The following is a 23,701-nucleotide window of genomic DNA, read 5'->3' on the forward strand; positions in this document are numbered from 1 at the left end:
TGTATAAATATAGTTGTCTAGAAAAGTTTTGCCGTCTACAGTTAATTTTAAGTTTTGGAAAACTTTTTGGAAAATTCCCTTTTTAGATTAAAAACCATTTTCAATTTTTTCCATTCTTATGCTGTCTCTACGTCTTGTTTTTACAATTAAAATATGTGCATACTAAATTTGTTCAGTGTGTTTTGACTTTCCTTTTTGGGTATGTACGTATGTATGTATGTATATAAATGATTTACTATGTTAATTGATTGCTTGCTATTACTTCTGTTTAATCAAAATATGCTGTTGGAATTTTTGTATTTGTGTTTAATAGTTTTAAATTGCTTAGTGTGTTGTCACTTTGAATACATTAACAATTCAACATTTTTTTTTTGCTTTTTTTATGTATCATATACGATTCATTTCAAATATTTTGTAGATAATTAAAAACACAATTCGTTTAAATTTTCATTTCAGTTAAAGCAACACAATGATATCTTGTTTAATTACTAATTTAATTCTGTTTCGTTTTTGCTTGCTCGCAATATGTCTACTCATTTAGGGGTTATAAAAACATAATTTACAATTTTATTTAAATATATATGAATATGCATATATTTGTATTAATATGTTTAAAACTCACGCAGTGCCAGAAATCGGAACAATTTTCTAGGGAGCACACAAAATGCGCGTGCTGGGAAAATAATTCAATTTTGATTTGTTGCACAACGAGCAATAAATTGGGAGTTGGATATAAAATAATTGTTTTATTGCTTGCTGAAAATCTCATACTTATATGTAGTTTACAATAATTTAACAACAATAATTTTTGTATAGTAAGTACAATGTGGAATGTGTGGGTTGAAAACGTAAAGTTTCTAATACTTAACAAAAATAGAAAGAAATATTGCCAGTAAACGATGACGATGACGATTTGTGTAAATTTTTATCATAATACAGAAAATACATAAATTATCCTTTGCTTAGAAATATATTTATATATATATATTTATATTTATTTTTTGTTTTAGAGCGATTCAACATTTGTTCCTGTCATCAAATTTTGATAATTAATTTTTTTGCTTTTGATAATTTTGCCAGTTCGATTAGGTCTAGACTTTGATGCACTTCCTGCTTACACACACACGTATCATTATCAATTTGTTGCTGTTGCTTTTAAAAACCTTTCTGCTCACTAACACTAACACACATACATTTTACATAATAATTACGCGCTTAAATATAATCGATTGATTTTCCTTTCTTTTGTTAGTTTATCTATCTGATTTTTTTATTTATTTTTATTTTCTTTCGTTTTGTTAATTTGTAGTAAAATTAAATGTCTTGCTTTTAAATATTTAAAAATTATATGCATATGTATATGTATATGTATATATTTTGTTTAGACGCGCTTGTATGTATAATTTTGTTGTAAATTTTTTAGCTAAAAATGTGTTTGTTGCATACTTTTTGGGTGAAGTTGCTGAAAAGTCTTGCATTGAGTTTTGAAATGTTTTTTTTGTTGCTGTTGTTATTTTCTTTTGTTGCATGCATAGATTTTGCCTAGCTTGCCTAGGTGCTTAAATAGTAAAGTAATCATTTGTAGTTTAGTTTAATACTCGCAGCTTGTGACAGTTTTCTTTACTTATTTTTTTTTGTTTTTTTTTTTTTTGGTATGAAAGTAGTTTGCTTTAAGACATTTTTCATTATATAGAAGATTATAACTGTTTAATTTTGTTAATATACGTTTTTGTTTTTTTTTTCGTTTTGTTTAATTATTTTTGTTGCATTTGCTAGTTGTTGTTGCTGTCTGCTATCTGTTGCTCTTGTTGCTGTTCAATATCTAATTCGTTATTTTAATTAGTTCAATGGAAGGCAAAACATGTGCTGCAGTAGACTTTTATTATTATTTGCTTGCATTTGATTATTATGATTGTTATTGTTACCATTATGATGATGCTGCTGCTGCTGGTGCTGCTGCTGTTGTTGTAATTGTAATTGTTGCTGTTGCTGCTGTGAGTATGGATGATATTGCTGCGCCTGTGGCAGCTGCTGTTGGCGATAATGTTGCTGCTGGCTTATATTATTATTGGTATTGGCTGCGCCTCCCGCGCTATTCAAATGCAGGAGACTCAAATCGTCAGCCACAGAATCGTAATCACTGGAATCCTCGCCGTAAAGCTGCAAAAGTTCAAATTCTTTTTAATATAAATAACAAAACTGCATTAAAATATATTTGAAATTGTCAAACATTTGCATTTAACAAGGTTATATATTCTAGTTTAATTTTAATTTATATTTCAGCTTTTATATATTTTTTTTATATTATTCAGTCAGTCAGGAGAGACATTTTCGTTCATTTATTTAGCTCTGCAGTCGCTGACAAAGCATGTTACTTTTTCCTTACATATTTGCTGCAAGAAACATGTTAGCTACATGACCTAGCTATCTGCAACATTTTGTTGTCACACAAAAAAAAGCTAAAAACATTTCTACAATCGTTGACTGAAATGAAATGAAATGTTTCTATGTTACAGGGCTGTGGCATGCAACGAACTAAACTAGGAAGCAAGGACATATACGTGGCAAGCATTTGCATAGAATTTTATTTGCCTGGCAAAGTGAGCAGCTCATCTAACAACATGTTAAACCAGTTGCTGTCAATTAAAGTTTATTTGAATTACATAAACAATGGGAGCACACAATGGAAGTTCATCTAAAAACGGAAGAGTCTGAGTTGTGGACACTGCTAAAAGCTACTTTTAATATAAATAAAAGGAAATAATCAAGTCAAGCATTTGACTGATTAAAAACAACTAAATCTCATTTAAATTAAAAAAAAATCTAAACTTCAAGCTGCAACAAAGCAGAACAAGAAATTAATCAACTTTTCAAACAAACTAATTAAAAAAATATTTAATACTTAATTAAGCCACATTCTGTGCCTTAACTTAACTTACACGCATATTATATGGATGCAAATCACACGTCTCGTGGTGTCAGACGCAATCCTCCAATGACATCAGCAAGGGGTTGACATACTCAAAGCCCTCGAATTCCGATTGATCGATGTTGCCAATGACATGGCTATAGGAAGAGAGCAATATATTAGCAAGATCAGCATTTGAGCGTTCATAAATTGTCATAGTCGAATTGGATAGAAAGGAATACCAAAAGAAAAAAAAAAAACAAAAAACTTACTCATCATCTGGAGTCAGCTGCACCGGTTCGCCGGTAAACTCGATCGGGAAATTGGCCAGATCGCGATCTGAGTCTAGGCGTGGCTTGAATGGAGGCGAAACCTGTTTGCGTTCGAGCTGCATGAGGTTGAAATTGGCGTGTGTTTGGTTGTGCGTATATTGCGAGAGTGTGTATGTGTGTGTGTGTGTGTGCGCAGGATATATGCAAAGATAGTAAAAATAATATGATTATAGCTAAAGATAGTGCCAGCCAATTTCGGCAAACGTAAAAATCAAATTCAATAAGGCTCAGGACACATTTCAAATGCATGTCCATCTGAGTTCTTGTGTGTGTGTATGTGTAGGTGTGTCTGTGTATTGATGATGATAATGATGATAAGTAGATAGAGCGAGCGGGGGAGTAGGGCGTGTTCTTTACTGATAACAGAGGGGACAGCGGGGCGAATTCACAATGTGGCTGAGAGCGAACATTACCTGCTGTTAGTCTGACCACTAATGCTATGAAATTATTATTTATTTTACAGTTTAAAAGTTTTTTAAGGATATTTTCTCATGCGTCGTGGTACAATTAGAACAAAATAACCAAAACTAGAAGGCATTGTTTTTTTTTTTTTTGTATTTTTAAATTTCTTTTTGTTTTCTTGACACAAAACTTACGGATCGTCTGGCGTCAATTCAGCCGGTTCTCTGGTAAATTGAACGTCAAAGTTTGTTGTCATATAAGGATCGCCAGGATCCAGGCTTGGTATATAAGGCGGTTGTACCTCCTTTTGTGCAATCTTTTTATACACAAAATTATATATATATATATAAACACTTAGTATTATAAATTACAGCAAATGGCTCAATATTGATAAATATAACCACAACATTAATAACACAGAATATGAACTTTAAGAAAATTGAGTCAGATTTTTCAAGCGTATGTTCCCTCTGGCATTTATGGTCTTGCCTGCCAAATCAAATGATTGTCTATATTTTTAAACGAATAAAGTTTCAAGACTTGTTTTGGGCTCTCTTATCTACCTTTCGCTTGCTTATCTAAAGGTATAACTCTGCGATAAAAGTCACTGTCTTACCCTCTCTCTTTCTCTTAACAGATATATAAGGGATCTATTTATAGCAAATGATCAGATCAGATCTGTATAGAACATAGGTTTCTTCTTATATTTTAAATATATAGAATATAGGTTTCTTCTTATATTTTAAATGGCTTATTAAAGAGATGGAAACAGTTTGTCAGATTGAATTACAGCCACTTTTAAAGCTTCTGAAAATCTTAGACTTATCTTTCAAGGCGTTAAAAATCTTCACAAAACTGGAATATCTACAAACTTCAACTTCAATTAAACAGAGTCTATCAAATATTCAATTTGAGATGTTGAAATAAGCTTTACTAAACAGATTGAAGCACAACGAGTATCATCATTATTATCAACACTGACATCATCGCAAAACACACAGAAACACATAGAGCCCACTTAAGCTGGCCTTGGACTTACCATCTCCCAGTCGATGACCTTGAAGAAGGGATGATTTACAATATCCATGAAGGCGGATTCGCGATGGCAGCCCAGGCGATCAGCGGGATTCTTGTTGAGGAAACCTTTCAAAACGGAAGCAGCCTTGACGCTCAGCGAACGCGGTATGCGTATGGTCTTCTCCAGAATCACTTGGAACAGATAGTCCTCAGTGTTCTGCAAATGGCAAATAACAGGTATTAGACAGTTACGACAAGGTAAACCCGTAAAGCTCACCTGATCTGGATTTTCAGAGGCGCCGGCAATGTCGAAGGGACTGCGGCCAGCGAGCATCTCGTACAGCAGCACACCCAGTGCCCACCAGTCCACAGAGAAGCCATAGTCCTCGCCACGCAGTATCTCTGGCGCAATATAGTTGGGTGTGCCGCAGAATGTGGAGGTTGTGTCACCCGGACGAATGCCCTCCTTGCACATGCCGTAATCAGTGAGCTTTATGTGGCCCTCGTGATCCAGCAGCACGTTGTCCAGCTTCAGATCACGATAGATGATGCCCTTCTCGTGCAGAAAGTTTAGTGCCAAGCTGATCTCGGCAGCATAGAAGCGGGCATGCTCTTCGGGCAGGCGCCGCTGCCGCTGCATGTGGTACATCAAGTCGCCGCCGCGCACAAACTCAATGACAAAGAAGAGGCGCGAGGGCGTCTGGAAGCAAGAGTGCAGGCCCACGAGGAACGGATGATTCGAGGCTGTCTCAAAGACATGCTTCTCGGTTTGCACCCAGTCAATGTCCTCGTCGTCGGTGACCAGCGCCTTCTTGATCACCTTCATCGCGTAGATGCGACGCGTACGCCGCAGCTCCACCATCAGCACCTTGGCATAGCTGCCGCGTCCAATGACGCGTATCAGCTCAAAGTCATTCAACGAATACTGGCGCTGGGTGGCCGGCTCCATGGAGTCCTCCGGCGGTGGCGGCACAACGATGTGCGCATGCTCGTGCGGCTCATACGAATCGCCAGCGCCGCCAACCGCTTCGTATGGCAGCGGTGGCAATGGCACCGGCATCGGATCGTTGACCTCCTCGGCGCGCTCCTTGACCAGCGGCTCGGGCTGATCGGTGCACTGCTTCTGCACCAGCTTATGGCACTTTTTGTGCACCAACAGCTTGCACTGTATACACTTGAAACCCTGACGGCCCAGGCCCCAGATGCGATCCTGGCAATAGGCACAGAAGGCGCGCTGCAAAGGGGATTATAAAAATTATTATTGGTATAACAAGTTCAGCATAAAGTTCCATAATTCAAAGAATAGCATTGAGTTTAAAAATTTTAGATAAATTATAAAATAAAGCTAAAATCTTGGCATAAATTAAAAGCAAATCTTTGCTTTTGTCTGTTGACGAAACTTGAAGTTGTTCGATAAAGTCAAGAGGCGAATCAAAGGGCTTTTCGATTAATCATAAAAATTAGATCATCACACAGTTTTATTATTATTATTATTAACTTCTATTCTCGTTTCATGCTTTTCAATTGACTTTAGGTTTTTATTGCATTGAGCCAGAGTGCAATGGTGTATCCATTAGATATCGAACAGATAGCCATGTGTGTCTACTTACGCGATTGAAACGTTTGGCCTGGAAAATGTGTCCGTTGACGCGATATAATTTTCGCCAGCGCCGAGCGCCTCTTCTGTAGATGCTGCCTGTAGGGGAGTGAAGGGAAGGGCATGATTAGCAGAGCAGAGCTAATTGAATTCACGTCTAGTTAGCTACTTACGATCTTCGCCATCGCAGGACAAGCCCGGCGCTTGAGGAACATTCGGAAATACTGCAAAAATACAAATTGAATAAGGTGTCACATTAGTTTATGTATGTGAGTCGTTGTCGAATAATTGTCCAATTTGTTAACTTTCAATTATTTGTCATGCTTACGGCCCGTTGCTTTGCCCATGTGCGAGCTTGGCCTTATCAATCTAATTGACTGAAGACTGAATTAATCTTTATCGTGAATTTTCTATATATATTATTTTGGTTTACTTATAAATGGATTTTTGCCCAGCCACATTTGCAGTGAATTGTGTGTCTGATGTGAGCTGTTAACATGACGGAACCAACTCCATGACTGAGGCATACAAACACTAAGCGGTCGGTCGACTCTTATCTCCGGAGCGGCGGCCACGCACCATGTACAAAATACAAAATACAAAATACAACCGGCGAGAGGGCTGCTCTCTTTGAGTAGCTTTTCCAAGTAATTGCCTCAGTTAATTAAGTTTTCCGTGCAGGCGAGGAGTCCAACCAACGATTCAGTGTCCCAAGTCTCAATTGAGCTCAATTGTTCGCAGCGCCAAAGAGTTTTGATGTTTCAGCTACATCAGTCACACATTCAATTGGTTCTTTCAACATTTGACTCGCCACAAGGCCACACAATTGTGGCAATCCGATCGAGTAGAGTCCATGCCTTGCATTGACCTAGAATTCTCAGTTTCTAATGTCATATCAGCTATCGACTACCTACATTACGTACATACATAGCATATCTGGTAGGCGTTTATCTACAATGCACAGAGATACACAGAGAAGGTTGTGCGTAGTTGTTGTTGCCGCTGCTGGTCGACGGTGCCAGCCTTATCAGAACACTCTGGTATGGATGACAAAATTTGTTTGGCTTGTGCTATCTGTATGGGTGTTGTTATATAGCCATAGCCATAGGCATAGGCATACTCATAGCTACAGATAACGCCGTAAATTTATAGACCTGATGAAAATATTGGGAAATATAAGTAGCTAACTTAGCTAAGAAGGCGCGCAATGCAGCAGTCGCTTTAGTCCCTGAACCAAGTGGATTGCAAGTGCGAAGGTCGTATTAGTGTGCGTGTGTGGATTAGTGTGTGTGCAGTAAATGGCATGCGTGTAATAGGTGCGTGGAACGTAAGCGCTATGCATGTGCAATATGTATTTCATACAGAAGGCACGTGGAACCTATGTGGAACGCATTTTGTATGTACTTCAAACATCATATGGAAGCTATGTGGCATATAAGAAACACAAATATTGATTGCTGCTGCCGATAAAATAAATATATAATAAAAATAAAAAACAACAACAAAAGTAAGAAAACAAAGGCCATAAGCTGTCAATGGGTCTATTATTGATTCATAAATACTTCCACACTGATCTCACGCTCGAATAGAGACAGCCATTGACACTTTAAGTGGCTCTATCAGATCAATACTAACACGAGACTCCACCGCTCATAAAACTGGCTGTTTGGCTGCTGTAAATTTGTGCCGCCTCACAGAAACCGCTCCAGATGATCATCGTGTTTCTGTGCGGCAGTTCAGCGCGGGTCAGACAGCGGCGTCAGCAACTGTTGCCAATTGAAATTAGTTAAACAACAAACAACAAGCAACCAATAACAAGTGACAGAAATTATGTTTACGAATTTTTTTTTGTATCTCTGCGGCACGCGACAGCCGTCTTAACCGCGCGAGCTTCAGCTGCGAACTGCGGCAAAGTAGCCAAACGCGAGCAAAAGAACCGAAATCAAAAAGTACAACAAAAGGAAAAGATAGAATAAAAGAAAACAGAATTAACAGACTCAAGAGGCTATTGAAATGTCACAAGAATCGGTCGACGACGTGCAGAAGACTAATTGGGAGCAAGTGAGAGCGCAACGAATAGCGCAGACGATAAGATCAGGGTTGGAAATTAGTGTGCTCAAAGAAGCGCAAATTCCTATTGGGCTATTTCAAATAAGAACTGCGTCTTATTTGATTTAGTTAAAGATTTTCTCGCGACATTTGTTTAGAGCTTAAAACTGGTTTTATAACCAAGATATGATGTTTGAATTTCTTATGAGATATTTAAATTGATTTGATGTATGGAAAAATTAATACTTTATATTATATGTCATCATATATATTGCTTATAAAGTTTATTATAGGGAATTACTTTCAGCAAAAATTATTAAATTCTTTAAGACTTTTGATCTTTATAGGATTCTGCTTAATGATGTTGAGACCTTAATTTAATATTTGTATGAATAAAAAAATTGTTTAATATATTTACATAAACATTTTTTAAAAATATATAATGTATATTTAATAATAACAAAACTATTATTAATCACAAAATTTGTTAAATCTATCACGGCACATGCTGGAATAAAAACGGGTTTTCAACACCTACAATAAACGTTATCTGCATTCAGGTTCAACAAAATAATATTCAAATGTGTTCAACTATTTTAAAGTGCTTTAGACTCAGGAATTGTTATAAATATTTATATAAACTTAGATAACAGGTGAATATTTTCATCTATGTTTTCAACATCTTAAGATGAATATTCATATTAAGTTAAGCAAAAAATAAACGAAAAACAATTTAAATAAATATATTATAATTTTTCTTTTACATCGCACTTTCTATACTGAAGTCAAGGGAATCATTCAAAATTGTAGAAATCTTCATTCGCTTCACTTTTGAGTCGAACAAAGGCGGCAAAGTTTCAACTAAGTTGCATGGACTGCATACCTGTTGCATAGGCTGGTTCGATCTCCTCCTCCGATTGTAGCTGATGCTGCGAGGGCATCTGGTGTTGCTGCTGTTGCGTAACGCCCATGGGAACCGTGGGAATAGGCACGGGAATAGGCAGACGCTCGTAGTGGATGCACTCGTGATGGTATTGCTGATGATGATGGCCGTGGCCATTGTGTATGGTGCCCAGGACGCTGCTGCGTCCTCCAATGCTGCCGCCAGCGATGCTGCCGCCGGCGCCACAGCCATTAAGGCCGCTGCCAGCGCTGCCGCTATGATGGCCATGATGATAGTCCATGAGCATGCCGGGACCGCCGACAGCAACAGTGGCGCCGATGCCACCACCACCACCGCCGCTGCTGCCGCCACCGGAGTCGTCGGTGGTGGTGGTGTTGTGGCAGCGACTCGAGCAGCGACCCAGCGAACCGCTCCCGGTGCTATGATGCCCCAGGCTGCCCATGTGTCCGGCATGGCCCATTACCAGCATGCCACCCATGATGGAGCCACCGCAGCCCTGGCTCGAGTCGGAGCCCGAATCGTGGCCGGTGCAAACGGCACCAGCCGATCCCGGCCTGCTGAGCGTTGCATGCGGCGGCGTCACGGATGCCGTCGTCTGCATATAATGATGCGTATATGGATGCGGATGCGGCACATCGTAATCGCCGGTGTCAATGTGGCTGGCGGACATCATGCCAATGCTGCCGGTGCTGCCTGTGCCCACGCCTACTCCCACACCGCCCTGCAGGCAGCCCAACGAGCCGTGGGCGCTGCCATGATGACTGTGACTGTGATGGCTGCCATGGGCGCTACCGCTGCGACTGTGCAGCGAGACGCCTCTGGTCAGCGTATTGTTGGCCGACTGTATGGAACTGACCACAGCGCCGCGGCACATGATGTCCGACAGCTGATTGGCCTGGATATCAAAGTACTTCGACTGTCACACAAAAAGGAACACAAATGTCAGTTGGTTACGCTCAAGTCCTGAGAGAGCTGTGCATGATTTATAGCCTTCATTGCCTTGACTTGACCCATTCAATTTGTTACATCAATTATTTCATTACCTTGGCACGACTGCCATGCCTTTTGGCCTCAAAACTTCTTGGCTCGAACACAAGTTTAGCCAAATTTTATAGGAATTTTATAAGAATTTTATAGAATTAATTTTTAAGATGGATTGATTTCAGTTTCATTATAAAATAAACTAAACTATTTTAAATTTTTAAAATTTTTAAAATATTTTCTAAAAATATATTCTGGAATTAGAAATATTATATAGTAATTTGAAACTGATTCGATTGCAATATGAATTCATTCATTGATAGAATTTGTCTACTACAAATTTCATATAAAATATATCGAACTAGATATCTGAATATTTCTATATATTTTTTGAACAACTTTTCTATCAAATAACTTTTTCAGTCTATTTTTTATTTAAAACTCTATCGAAGCTTAACAATTTCTAGTCTTATGCAATTATAGTTAATTTTCAAAAGATTTTAATTAATTTTCAGAATCATTTTCCTAGACTTTTCTAAACATGAATGGATGTCTCTTTAATGGCTGCTCAAATCATGCTCAGCTCTAGTGCCCTATTCATTGTAGTACCGTGTTCAGTACCTGCGGACTGTCCAGCTGGTCCAGGGACTGTCTGCGTGCCGCGTAATCCAAATGCGTGAGCAATTGCTGTGCGGCCGGACAATTCTTGTTCGAGTGCTGATGGAGATGCTGTTGCGAGGATGTGAGCAACGGCGGCGGCGGCGGCGTTATCGAGCCGCACGGCGAGCCCGGACAGGGGCTGGAGCAGCGCGAACGACATGTGGGACTGTAGCAGAGAGTGCCGCCGCCTTGTTGACTGGCCGAGGGGGTGCTGGGGCAGGTCTGTGACTGCTGCGACTGTTGTTGTTGCTGCTGCTGCTGTTGCGACTGCTGCTGTTGTTGTTGTTGTTGTGGCAAACATGGCGGCTGCTCCTCCTCCTCTTCCTGCTGCACGAGATTCACAGGCAACGGTGTGCACTGCGTCAAGCGGCGTGGCGAGCGTCCACGATCCACTGTTGTGGCGGACCAATAGCCCCAAGCCATATTTCGTGTGTGTCTGTTGCTGTTGTTGTTGTTGTTGTTTCAGTTTTATACGCGGCGCGTAGAAGCTTCGCTACGGTTCGGTTTGTTTTGCACTTGACTTTTACTGTTGCCGCTGCTTCTGCTGCTGCTGCTGTTGCTTCTACTGCCGTTAGTTGCGATTAATTGCCGCAAATTTGCATAAACTGGCAATGTCAACAAGCACAACAAAGAGTGAATTACAAAGTAAGGCAAAGGGAATGAAAACTTTTGACCAAATTACACAGTGGAACAAAAGTGATATAACTCGAACCGTGTTGTTAGCCAAAAACTATTTCAACAATCATTTTATGTGCTGCAAGAGGTCATACTCAATATACCAAGTCCTATCATTATAGCTTACTTAAAATAGCTAAATAAAATATCAAAAATCTAAATCAATGAATAGAACAGTTTTGAAATATTTATAAAGCAAAAGAAATTAAAATTATATAAAATTATATAATAATGTTTTTCATATTTTACTCAGTAGATTTCGCTCTTTCATTTTAATTAATAGCATTTCAGCAAATAAATTTCAACTAGCACAAAATAATCAACTTCTGTCCCACTGTGCTGGCCCAAGTGCAAATTGTGCGGCACATGGCAGCACATAACAAACGAAAGCTAGCAGAAAAAAAAGGAAAATAGAACCGGGACAAGGCCCAACTGCTGTTGCAGCTGCTGCATTTACAGTTGAGAACAGGCAACGCCACGGGCCGCCTAAAACTATGCAATGCAAAAGTTTTCAAAGCCAAGCGACAGCTGCGCCCCCTGGCGTGCAAATTCTATAGTTTAAAATGATTGATTAAAAACTGCAGGCAATGGGCGGTTCGGGGCGTTGCCGGCAGTGGGCGTCATGCAGACGCGGCTGTCGCCGCAGAAACCACACCTAAAAAAAATATAAATTGTGTAATAATGGGCAGCATAGAGCAGCTACGAAAGAGAGGCAGCGAAACTATGCAAGGAAAGGGAGCGAAGCGGCGAAATGCAAGCGAAACAGCTGACAACTCTGTTCAAGCGCGCACACAAACGCAAGCGAACACACACACACACACATGTATATATATACGACCAGCCATACAATCACACAGAGACGCGCACACAAGCAGCGACGCTGCGACAATCACAAACAATTGAACCCAAGTCAAACGAGCGCACAAGTTGCTGCAAATTGTCAAAGGCGTGAAGGCCCAAGAAGCTAGAGAGAGTCGAAATGATTTAGAGCAGGAGAGCGAATCGAATTGACAGAGAGAGCGAGAGCGTGTATGGCCAGGCTGCGCAGGGAAATTTTACTCCCAGAGCGACCCGAGAAACTATGCAATATAATCCTCCCCAGTGCAGTCAAGTGTAAATAGAAAATTTCTTCAAGTGTATTGGTAGGTCACATCGAAACTACTTGACGTTGTTGTCGTTGTCGTTGTTGTTGTTGTCGTTGGTCTTGTAGCTTGTTGAGACAATTGAAATTAAGTACTCTACTTTCATGCATAATTCACATGATTAACGAGGCGACCAAGGAGGCGGGGTCCCAGTGCTGCAGCAGCATCCACTTGAGGCAAGTGGTTTGTGTCGTGACAAGCCAGTCGATCCCCACTTTTATGCTGATGTTGCAAGCCCGACCAGGGCCAAAAGCCCATACCAATTGGGAATATAAAGCCCCACAGAGACCGCCCGCCCGACCGCCCGTTGGGTGGCCGTGTGTTTTGGGTAACATCGTTTGCTAAATATAAACACACTTCCCAGGCATTGTTTGGCGACTGCAATTGGAGCATGAATATTGGTCGGCTCCTGCTGGGGCATGCAGTTGGTTGGCAATGGCTGGCTGAGCGGGGGCCAGCGAATGAACTGACAAGTTGGTTAGTTGCACAGCATTAACAACACCCCCGCGCCCCAATCAGCGACAGTTTGTGCGGTAAATCAATCAGTGGCTAACCCCAGAGATCCTTTGACGTTGCTATGAACTCGAAATGTGAATATAATTTATACGAGTGACTGTGCGCTTTCCTGCCTCAGCTAAACGAGGTTAATCCTTGAATAGAAACTTTTCCAACTGCCACAATTAAATCACGAAACAAACTTTTCCGCACACACACAAACACAACAAAGTTGTGAAATTATGAATTTTTAGTTATTTGTCTTGAAAAAGACAATATTTGATTCGTTAGTTTAAAAGTCTTTCATTATTATCTCTTTAATGGGACAACAGCTCAGAGTGTTCATAGCTGGCAGATTTATGCGACTTAAACAGTTATTTATGTGTTTACAAAGCGTTGAAACAAAGTTTATGAATTAATGATCTAATTGCCCTAGGCTAAAAACAAATTTATACAATTTCGAGTTTAGGGATTGGCTCTTATTGCAATACGATTTGGGCTTGGCTAGACTTTAGAGTGTGTGCTCTATGGCTGTATATGCAAATTGAAATAGAAGTAGTTACTAAAAGGGCCATAAAACTGATTATATATTGCCTTATTTGTCTTTTAATGAAATATACAAATTTAATATGTAACTTTCATAAATTCAAGATTTTATAAAGGAAAAGTTGAAAATTTCTATAATTTATAAAATGATTATAAATTATAAATAAATAATAATAATAATAGTTATAAATGCATAATACGACTTTATAGTTCCAATATAGTTAAATTTTGTCCAACTTTGTAACTCTAGCTGTAAAACTTTGGAATTTAGAGATTTTCTCTGAATGTATATTATTTTTGGTATGCCAATAGATTTGGTTAGCTCTCACTCACATAACAAATTGCCCTAACTTTAAAACTATAGAATAATAGTTTTATTCGAGCTGCCTCTTATTGGTGTAGTTATGTATATACCATACATTTTAGGCCTTGCTTTGTTTATATGAATATATTATATATATATTTGTATATTTTGTAATTTTTTTATTATGTATATTTGATTAATTTCAAGTCCCAAGCCACTTAGGAAATAGCGTTTCAGCTATGCCAGATATATTTTCCCATAGCCAGGCCCTTTTTGAGCGCATCGAGAACATTTGAATTCTTTATAAGGGGTACTCAAATTTCTCTAATGACTCTAGCAGCCAAATGAACAGACAAACGTACATTGTACAAAGCCAATATACTCTTTTTTCACTTTGTAAGCGAGTATAAAAAATATAGATAGATAAAATTATATGAATCTACCTTATATTTAAGACCCTGACTAGTCAAATGGTTTAAAAATATAAATAATAAAATAAAAAATAATTAATAAATCATAAAAATAAACGCACAAATAAGAAAAAGATTTAATTTAAAAATAATTAATAAATTTAAATAAAAAATAATTAATAAATCATAAAAATAAACGCACAAATAAGAAAAAGATTTAATTAACATATTTAATATTATTGATTGATTGCTTATCATTTTTTATGAGCTCATTGAAGCGACTTTCAAATATAAAATTAAATATATTTATTGTATATATTACATATATATTATGATAATTAAATCTTTCAGTCAATGACATATATATTTGTAAGCCGTAAGCTCTTAGTGAATATTATACATAATAATAATCAATAATCATAAGTCGTAGCCATTGATAACTTTGCCATTCAATACTGTGAAGCTTCTCTAGCAATGCCAAGGATTAGCACATTAGCAACGTTACTCATACGACACGTAATCCAAGTGAAATTGATGTGAAACACGTTGAGTAATTCTTAATTACATAAATTGTCAACAAATCATAACGAAACGAAATGCTGTTAATGGCCCAATCAATCAATTTATATATACACAGAATACTGAACGATGCGAAGATAATTTACGACCGACAGCGAGTGCTATTCAAACCACAAAACCCCTTAGCATAATAGCTGATAATTAATGCATTATGATATACTGAAAGTCCATTGTTATTGAACGCTCAATGATTAAATGCTGGCCGGGCCAAAGTATCAATTCAACTATATTGTGGAATGCTACTTCAGCAAATTGCCAAATTGCCAAATTGCCAAATTGGCAAATCAACAATGCTTAAGTATCTGCAAACAATGGTCTTACATCACAGTGTAGTCAAGCGTTGATGTTTATCAGGACACGCCCCAGCGAAATCCACTCAAGTTCCCAGCGATAATAACGATAAATAAAACAACGAAACGCGGCCATCTTAAAGCCACGTTCCGTGTATTGCTCTTGTGTGCGGTTCGGTTCGGTTTGGTTTGGTTTGGTTTCGTTCTGCTATCCTGCAGCCTCTCTGACCCATAGTTAAGCAACAAAAAATTTGCCTGCGAATGACGTCAGCGGCGACAAGGACCGTAAATTTGTAAGTGCCTGTGCCTGGGAGCCAGCTTGCCCGCCTGACCGCCTGACTGCCTGATGTTTGGCCATTTTGCTGGGCCACCTGCGTCCGATATTTGGACGCCTTCGCATAAAGCGGAAACACTTCACACTGTAAAATTTCACGCCACAAATAAGAAAGAGCAAACTCAAGTAAGCAAAAAGAAACCCGAGAAACAACATTACGCCAAGGAGCAGAGAACGAAACATTCTGAAGCTGAAGCTGGCCATGCATGCAAAACGAGTCAAAATGTACGTCATGTGCATACTTAAGTAACGCTCGTGGAGGTAACTCGAAACGAGGCTACTTTGCCAGAGAGGCCGGGCGACGGCGAGGGCGGCCGCTCTGAGTGCTAACAATAATTTCATTAAGCCCAATGGCATCATTAAAATAAGCCAAACAATCATAATGTGCCACGTTCGGAAGAGGGGCGGGCATAGGAGCCAGTCGGGCTAAGCCGAAGCTGGCCCCAAAAAGTATGCAATGTCAAAATGTAAATGTGTTGATTGCCAGCGACAACAACAACGGCAACAACGAGTTTAAATGGCAGCGCGTTTGAAGGCGACAGCTTGGCCAACAAATTTGTCGATTTGGGCTTTTGATTTTCACACACAAACACAAAGAGAAAGCAGAGAGAGAGAGAGAGAGAGCGTGAGAGTAAGAGCAAATTGTGCGCCCTGCAGCGTCTTGGCAACACACTGACACACATACAGGGATAAACACACACATGTGAGTGCCTGTCTGTGTGTGTGTGTGTTAGCCTGGTCAAGTAGCAAGTATTTGGGCATCTTTTTGGCCTAGACAGCTTTTGGGCATGTAATGCAGGCAGGCGACGGCGTCATCAACGCTTGGATGAAGTGCAAATGCCTGCTAGGGTCAAGTTTGGTGTGAGCATACCACTGCCACACACACACACACACACACACACTGACTGTTTTTTTCGTTCAATTTTGTTGCCTCTGCCGCCTGTCTGTGTGTTTGTTTGTTTGGCTGCCTGTGTCTGCGGCACAGCAGCCGAAATAACGAATCAGCGAAGCAAATGAAAATCAATGATTCGATTTTGGTGCTCAGCGCCACCGACGAGGTGCGCCGTTAACATCAACCGCATCCACAGACGCAGCCAAGAATTTGATTAAGTGACAAATGTAAAACATGACACATGCCTTGCGGGTATAGCTCCAAATTGAAGGGCGACAACACGTTCACGTTCCCCAGCGCCCGCACACACTTTCGAGCTGATTCGCTAATATTTTAAAGAAAGATTTTAGACTAAACATTGCAGTGCAAAGGTTACAAATATATAGAAATAATGGTTTCAAAATGAGTCAAGATATCCTTAATCATAGATAGTCAATAAGTCTTTATCAAGCAGTCTTAGGCGCTTTGATTGATTAAGTTTATATTCTATATTAACTCAATTTCAAGTTCCCAAATCACAAGCTTCAAGCACTGCTTAATCACACACTCAAATCGGCGCTGCCTCAGTCAGACCTTTGAATAATTCAAGGCAGTCAAAAGACCGCATAAATACAATAAAATATACTTTGATTGCCATTCGGATCAGTTCAGCATTCATACGCCCCGTTGCACACGGCCATATAAGACGGGGGCGGGTGCAAACTAATCAAAAAGCCAAGCAGATCCAAATGCGATGCCAGTCAAATAATATATATATATATATATTCCCTTGGGCCAATTGATTTTTTTCATTCAATTTTTTTTTACTTCGTTTTTCTTCTTTTTTTTTTGCAGCAAATGAAGTTGGAGTTTATACCACAAAATTTAGCAAACCCTTTAACTTGGTGTTTCACGTTTTTGTGTCGACAATTGACAACGTTTTAGTTAAGTTCACTCAGTTTTTATATTTATATATATTATATTATTATGTATAATTTATATATGCGGGTGTGTGTGTGTGTGTAGGTTTGGTATATTTGCTGTGCGCGACGACGCGACGTTAGCAACAGCAGGAAAAAAGCGAAGCTTTTTTTTATTATTCGGCCCGTATTATTCTTTCCGCACGGCACTTCCAGACAGGCGAACAGTTACGGCGCGAGTGTTGCGACAGGACGACGAATGCCGACGCAGACCAAAACTTTTGCTAGGGATATTTTCGCACACACACACAGAATGAAGGTCTGTGTGTTTGTGTATGGTTCTGTGTGTGTGTCTGCCCGCTGTTCAATGTCAGGTGACGCAGGCAGCAGCAACAGCAAAAAAAGCGCCGGACGCCTTTTAAAGTTCTGCTCCTGCACTTGCGCTCAATTTCACTTCCTTTGAAACTTTGGCAGCCGCCTAGTAAAAGCCAAACGCCGGCGCAGCATTGCCAGCAGTTGAGCGTACTCAAAAGCTTAGCTGGCAATGCTGTCAGCCAGCGCTCAGCTGTTTTTTTCCTTTTTTGTTATTTCACAGTCACCGCTATGCCAGGGAAATTTTTCTCTTGTTCGCGCAATCAGTCTATCTCGCTCACACGTGAGGGCATCTTGTATATCGACCTTATGTGTTTCAAAGCTTGTACGCCTGGATAAAGTTTGTTGCGTGCGTGTGCGTTTGATTGTGCATGTGTGTGCATGTGGGCAGCGTTGCCATATTGCAGGCGCATAAATTATAACGACAGCCACTGAGATAAAGAGAAAGAGAGCGCGCGCGTGTACAAGAGAGCGGAACAAAGAGGGCAGACGCTTCATTGTTAGCCGGAGATGAAACCGGAAGGTAGAATACAAAACACAAGGCAACCAAAACAACGACTTATAAAAACGCCAGCCTCACACATACATACATGACCATTTACTAATCAACACACAGCAGCAACAGCACCAACAACTACAGCAATAACAATAACTACAAAAACAAACATGCAAAGGTAGCAAAACATCAACAGTCGCGTCGTGTAATGCTTTTAAGGCGCTTGTATGAGTTTTGTGGCAAGCTTGTATATGTATATGTATGTACATGTGTCTCTGTAGTAGTTGTAGCATAATATGTTAGCACACAGACTGGAGCCGGAGAGAAAACCGCACAGAAAATGCTTTTAATACATTTTAAGCCGCATTTTTTCACACGTGGCTACAAAACAACAAGAGCAGCAACAGCAAATCGTGGAAATATACATAGATAGGAATATGTAGAGGACAACCAGGAAGCCGGAATCCTGCTGCTCCTGCTGCCCCTGTTGCCACAAAAAAACACCTAAAACATTTCAAACTTTGCTGAGTGTTTCGCGGTGGCGAAATTATATCTGCTACAGTTTTTTTTTTGCTAGCTGAACTCAGTTTTGTGCTCTTTGCTGCAACCTAAAAAAACTACGCCGTAATAACGATAAACTTTCGAAGCATGAATTAGAATTTGAACCTACCCAACGATATCTATAAAAACCCAAACTTCTCTGTTCATAAATCAAATATAGATAACGGCAAGTGATAAGCAAACATTGAACTTTTTAGCTAGTAAACCTCAAAAATATATTCAAGCATAATTATAGAAGTACAGTCTGTGTGCGCTAACACAGCTATTTGATTGAAATGGCATTTTGATTGAAAAATTAATATATTCCAGATTCCGATTCAGATTTGTTTCGATATGTTTCAATCTAATCAAATATTTATTTTATATCTTTAGAGTATTTAGAAATTTTTAATTTAAATATATTTTATATAGTTTTTGACTGATTTTTATTCACATTTATATTTTTAGTATATAAAATAATTTAACTCAAATCTATATCTTACAGAATTCTTAATTACTCGTAAAGCATTCTATAAAAAAGTTTAAATTAAAATGCATTAAGAGTTAAGGCAGTCTTTTTACTAATTGCAAAAACGAAGTAAAAATAAAAAATAAAAAAAATTTGTAAGCTCTTAAAATGTTAATTTGGTAGCAAAAACATAATAAAATTCTGGTGTTGTCTCATTTTGTTGTTGTTGAACGTGTTTTGCAGTTATTTATTGTTGTAGTCGAAACATTTTGTTTTTGTCATTAGGCAAATTTCGAATGGGGCGCAAGCCAAAAACTTTTTGCGGCAAGGATAATTAAGCGCAGACAGTTAACTAAGCAGATGGAATATGTGTGTGTGTGCGAGTGTGAGTGTATCCTTTGAGGCGTGCTTGCACTGCCTAAGCAGCTAAAATAAGCCGCACAAAAATTAAATTTTTGAAAACGGAGCTAACCGAGCTGCCAGCAAACAATTTAATTATAATGAATTATAAACGAAGCCGGCAGCAGCAAATCGGGTCAAAGAGCAGATATGATGAGACCAGCAACAAAAGCAAAAAAAACATTTAAGAACAACAGCGAAAAGACAAGTGAGATGCGAACGAAACCAGAGTTTACCTAAAGGAGGCGAGCAAAGCATTTAGCCAGCAGCCAAGCGAGTGTGTGTGGGTGTGTGTGTGGGTGTATATGTGTGTGTGTGTGCCTGTAGTGTATCTGCCTGCACAAGTTAATTAATATTTTATGTTATTAACATGGCCGACTGCTGTTTGAATTTGCGCATGCTGTAGGTCCGCAGGGAGCTACAGGCGTTGGCCAAAAGGCAATGGCAGCCACGGTTTATTGAGCTAATAAAGCAATGAGCAGCAGCATATTGTTTAACCAGGATAAAATGTGCACCAAATTGCGGTTAAATTGTGCTACATCCAAAGCACCAGGCAGTCGACCTATTTCAAACGTTGATAATGAAATTTGTGAAAATTACAACAAAAATAAAAACTAGAAAACTTTTGCATAGTTTTCGCTCGAGCCAAATGGGTGTGTGTGCGAGTGTGTATGTGTGTGTGTTATTTGCCAACTAAAAGCCTTTTGGCAACATAAAACAAATCCCTTTTTAGCTGTGCACACATGTACCTAAGCCACAATTCAAAGAATTGTTGTGGCCGAAAACAAGCTCGTTTATAAATTTACTTCTTAATTAACGGTTTTTGTTAACTTTATTATGGCAACTACGGCACATAAACATTCAGCGTTAGTAAATGTGAATTCCTTGCAATGCATTTCTAGCTTTTATTTATATTTTGAACTGTTCTTAATTTATCTTTAAATTGCTCGAAGCTCTTGAAAAAGTGTTTTAATTTCTTTTCAAGTTTCTATTTTTTTTTATATATTTCAATATTATGCAATCTGAATTAAAATAATAAATTCAGCCATATTACAAAAATTTTAGCTCTTACTAAAATGTGGAAATACGAATTTAAGTTAGACAAAGTTGTAGATTTTTATAAGTGTAGTATAACCAGCTTTTAAAAGCTCCCATTTTAACTTAAATCTTTATGGAGACATGATATATGGAGCATAGTTCAGTTCGTTTATCTAAGACTTCTAGTTGAACTTCGAGTTAAAAACAATTCTATTCGAAATCATATAAGCAGAATTATATTATATTATATATCATTTTTATTATATATATATATATATATATATATATATATATATATATATATATATATATATATATATATATATGTTGAGTTATAAATATTATGTTAAGAATAAATTGTCGCTGAAGTCAGCGACTATATTAGAGCAAATGGAAAAGAGTCTGCAGGGCTCTACCTAGAAGCTTAATGCGCGTTAGGACCTGGTGCCAAAGTGGGAGGCAGTCCGAGAATAGTATTTACTTATTATTTTATTTTTATATATATATTATATATTTTATATATTATTATTATTAATTTTATATTTTCTTATGTTGCATTATTATATAATTTTTATATTATTTATAATAATCAATTGTGACTTCACAAATTATAAAATGTTTTTAAATTTTAAAAAACTTCATGAGAAACTTAATTTATGAACAGTAAGCTCCCAAGCCAGACTGTGGCGAAGTTGCCTCATTTAGTTAACGATTGGCGAAATGCATTTAGAAAACACTTGAAACACATTAACAAATAAGCATTTCAATTACAATTTATATATATACAAAGCTTGCAAGCTGTGTGTGCATAATATGCGGGCACAAAAATTTCATTCAAGCAATCATAAACTTGTTCATTGATGTTTTTAGAATCAAGATTTATAGTTAAAATACTTTGATAAAGAAAGATGGAATGAATATTTTCATATATGTCTTTCCTCATTATATATAGCAACAGCTTAAGTCGGAATATCTTTTATGTTTTATGACATTCAAGAATAACCCACGAGTGACACATAACTGGGCAGTGTGTCTTGGTCTTATCAGTTTGATCAAATAAAGTGCTTACAATAGCATAAGCATTTACACATATATATTTATATATTGATACAGATAAGCGATAACTTTTTCACTTACCATGTATAACTAGCTGGGAATCGTAGTTCATCTCGTATAATCGTATGGCTTCATTCAGTTCCATGTCCGTTGATATGGTGCACGGGTCGTTCTCCTCATCCACCCACTTGATGGTAAAGGGCTATATCAGAAGGTTAAAACACAATTACAATAAAGTCAAGATAATGCTACGGATATGATGTGAGTCACCTGATCGATGGGAAAGCGGCAAATGTTGCGTATCTCATAGCAGAGGTCCTCGTAGGTAATGTTCTTATTGATGGTCGTTATTATGACTTGACCATTGTAAGCAGTCTTCACTGTAATGGAATTGGGCGAAGAGCCCAGCAATGAAGCCGCATTGTTCAAACTGCCAGACCCACTGCCATCGTTTAATATTTGCGAGGGCATTTTCTGCATTGGGACGGAAACGTACACAGCGACAATTGAGACGGAGGCGTGAACTTATTGTCCGTAAAATTTATTGAGCTCTCTTTGTTGTATATATATATATATATATAAATATTTATTATCCTTAAAGTTGTATTCAAACGGGTACAGGAATCACAGAAAACGAACTGCAAGAATATAAAATTAGCAAAAAAATTAATTACATAAAAACAATAATTATATAATATATATTTGAAATTTAGTTTTCCTTCTTGAACGATAACATATTCGCGTTAAATTTAACAGCGCTGTTATACTGTGCTTTAACAGTGCTTTGCTTTGCCCCCCACCCGTTTGAGCTGCATCAGACACACACTCACACACGCGCGGTAAAGCTTAAGATGAAAAGCGTATTTCTCTCATGCAAAGCTTTTTTAATTCAAATCTCATTTTAGGATGCGCCACGCAGCTGTCAAATTTGACTTCCGAACCGCACCGGCTCAAGCTGCCCAGCATAAACAAGATGCCACAGGTGTCTGTTGTTGTTGCTGCCGTTGTTTGTGCCGAAAATATTTTTTACTGCCAACTAACATTGCAATGCCATGATTCATAGCATCAAATGTTAAAAGGCGTTACGCCCACTGCTGAGAGTAGCGCATAAGAAATAAAAATAAGAAGGAAAATTAGAACACATAGCTTAACAACAGAAACGTTAAGCAGTTACTTATTGCGCAAACACGGCCCTCGGCCCACAAACAACGAGAATTTATATAGCTTTAATTAACGCCGTGCATTGACCAACTAAAAAGGCAGCCAAGTCCAATACAACAACAACAATAATAAGAGCAACGGCAGAGCGAGAGCCAAGCCAAGCCAACAAATGCCAAAGCGTAGCAGCGACAACCTGTATTTTTTCCTCTTTTCTTCTCTTTGCCTCATTTGCATTTAAAATCTGGGCTGTGTTGCCGCTTTTTCTTGAATTTCTATTTGCATTTATATTTTTGCAAGACAATAAACCGTCGACTTACTTAATTTCACCTAATTATGCTTACTTTTGTTAGTCGTCGCAATTTGTTTAACCAAAAATGCCGCACAAGGCAATGGCAATAAGCGCACTCTCTCACACTCACACACACACTTAGAGAAAATACTAATGTAAATGGAACACGGCACGTACAGAAACAGAAATCTTAATTGCACTCAACTAAAGAGCCACACATAATTAAATAAACGGTTTAAGGCCACGCACTTTTAATTTTATTGTCTGCCATCAATTTTGTTTAAATAATTTTAACATTTTATATGAATGCAACAAGTGTGGCTGTATGTTGCTAACAAATTGCGCTGTTTTATGCTGAAAACTAATGGTGGGACTACATAAATTTAAATATTTATCGATGGCGCAAATTTTGATACCTATCGCTAGAATTTTATTCAATAGAATTATCGATTGTTGTTTGACTAC

General features: G+C 38.3%; 1 protein-coding gene across 8 annotated transcripts; it reads right to left on the minus strand.

The window, feature by feature from the left end:
• Positions 1–1,931: 1,931 nt before the first annotated feature.
• Positions 1,932–23,579, minus strand: LOC111602545 (atypical protein kinase C). Of its 8 annotated transcripts, none has more exons than XM_030226092.1 (10): positions 23,289–23,579; positions 22,057–22,424; positions 21,868–21,988; positions 6,430–6,480; positions 6,270–6,355; positions 4,937–5,893; positions 4,682–4,876; positions 3,837–3,958; positions 2,940–3,066; positions 1,932–2,160 (listed from the first exon to the last, which is right to left on the minus strand). In XM_030226092.1, exons 2-9 carry the CDS (start codon positions 22,264–22,266, stop codon positions 2,979–2,981), a joined length of 1,830 nt encoding a protein of 609 aa, XP_030081952.1. In that variant the 5' UTR covers positions 22,267–22,424; positions 23,289–23,579; the 3' UTR covers positions 1,932–2,160; positions 2,940–2,978. The 8 variants fall into 8 exon arrangements, with proteins under 8 accessions (XP_030081952.1, XP_030081953.1, XP_030081949.1 ...); XM_030226093.1 differs by lacking the exon at positions 3,837–3,958 and adding an exon at positions 3,181–3,296 and having other exon boundaries at positions 23,289–23,575; XM_030226089.1 differs by lacking the exons at positions 21,868–21,988; positions 22,057–22,424; positions 23,289–23,579 and adding exons at positions 9,189–10,125; positions 10,800–11,455; positions 17,374–17,444.
• Between the last annotated feature and the right edge of the window lie 122 nt (positions 23,580–23,701).

The sequence above is a fragment of the Drosophila hydei genome, unplaced genomic scaffold, assembly GCF_003285905.1.
Source record: "Drosophila hydei strain 15085-1641.00,03,60 unplaced genomic scaffold, DhydRS2 tig00000060-arrow-pilon, whole genome shotgun sequence".
Taxonomy (NCBI): Eukaryota; Metazoa; Arthropoda; class Insecta; order Diptera; family Drosophilidae; genus Drosophila; species Drosophila hydei.

Coding starts and splice junctions, on each gene's coding strand:
- LOC111602545 (XM_030226089.1), bottom strand. CDS start 11,273: ATGGCTTGGGGCTATTGGTCCGCCACAACAGTGGATCGTGGACGCTCG. Junction 6,356..6,429: donor GTCCTGCGATGGCGAAGATC/GTAAGTAGCTAA, acceptor ACTCCCCTACAG/GCAGCATCTACAGAAGAGGC. Junction 4,877..4,936: donor CCTCTGAAAATCCAGATCAG/GTGAGCTTTACG, acceptor TGCCATTTGCAG/AACACTGAGGACTATCTGTT.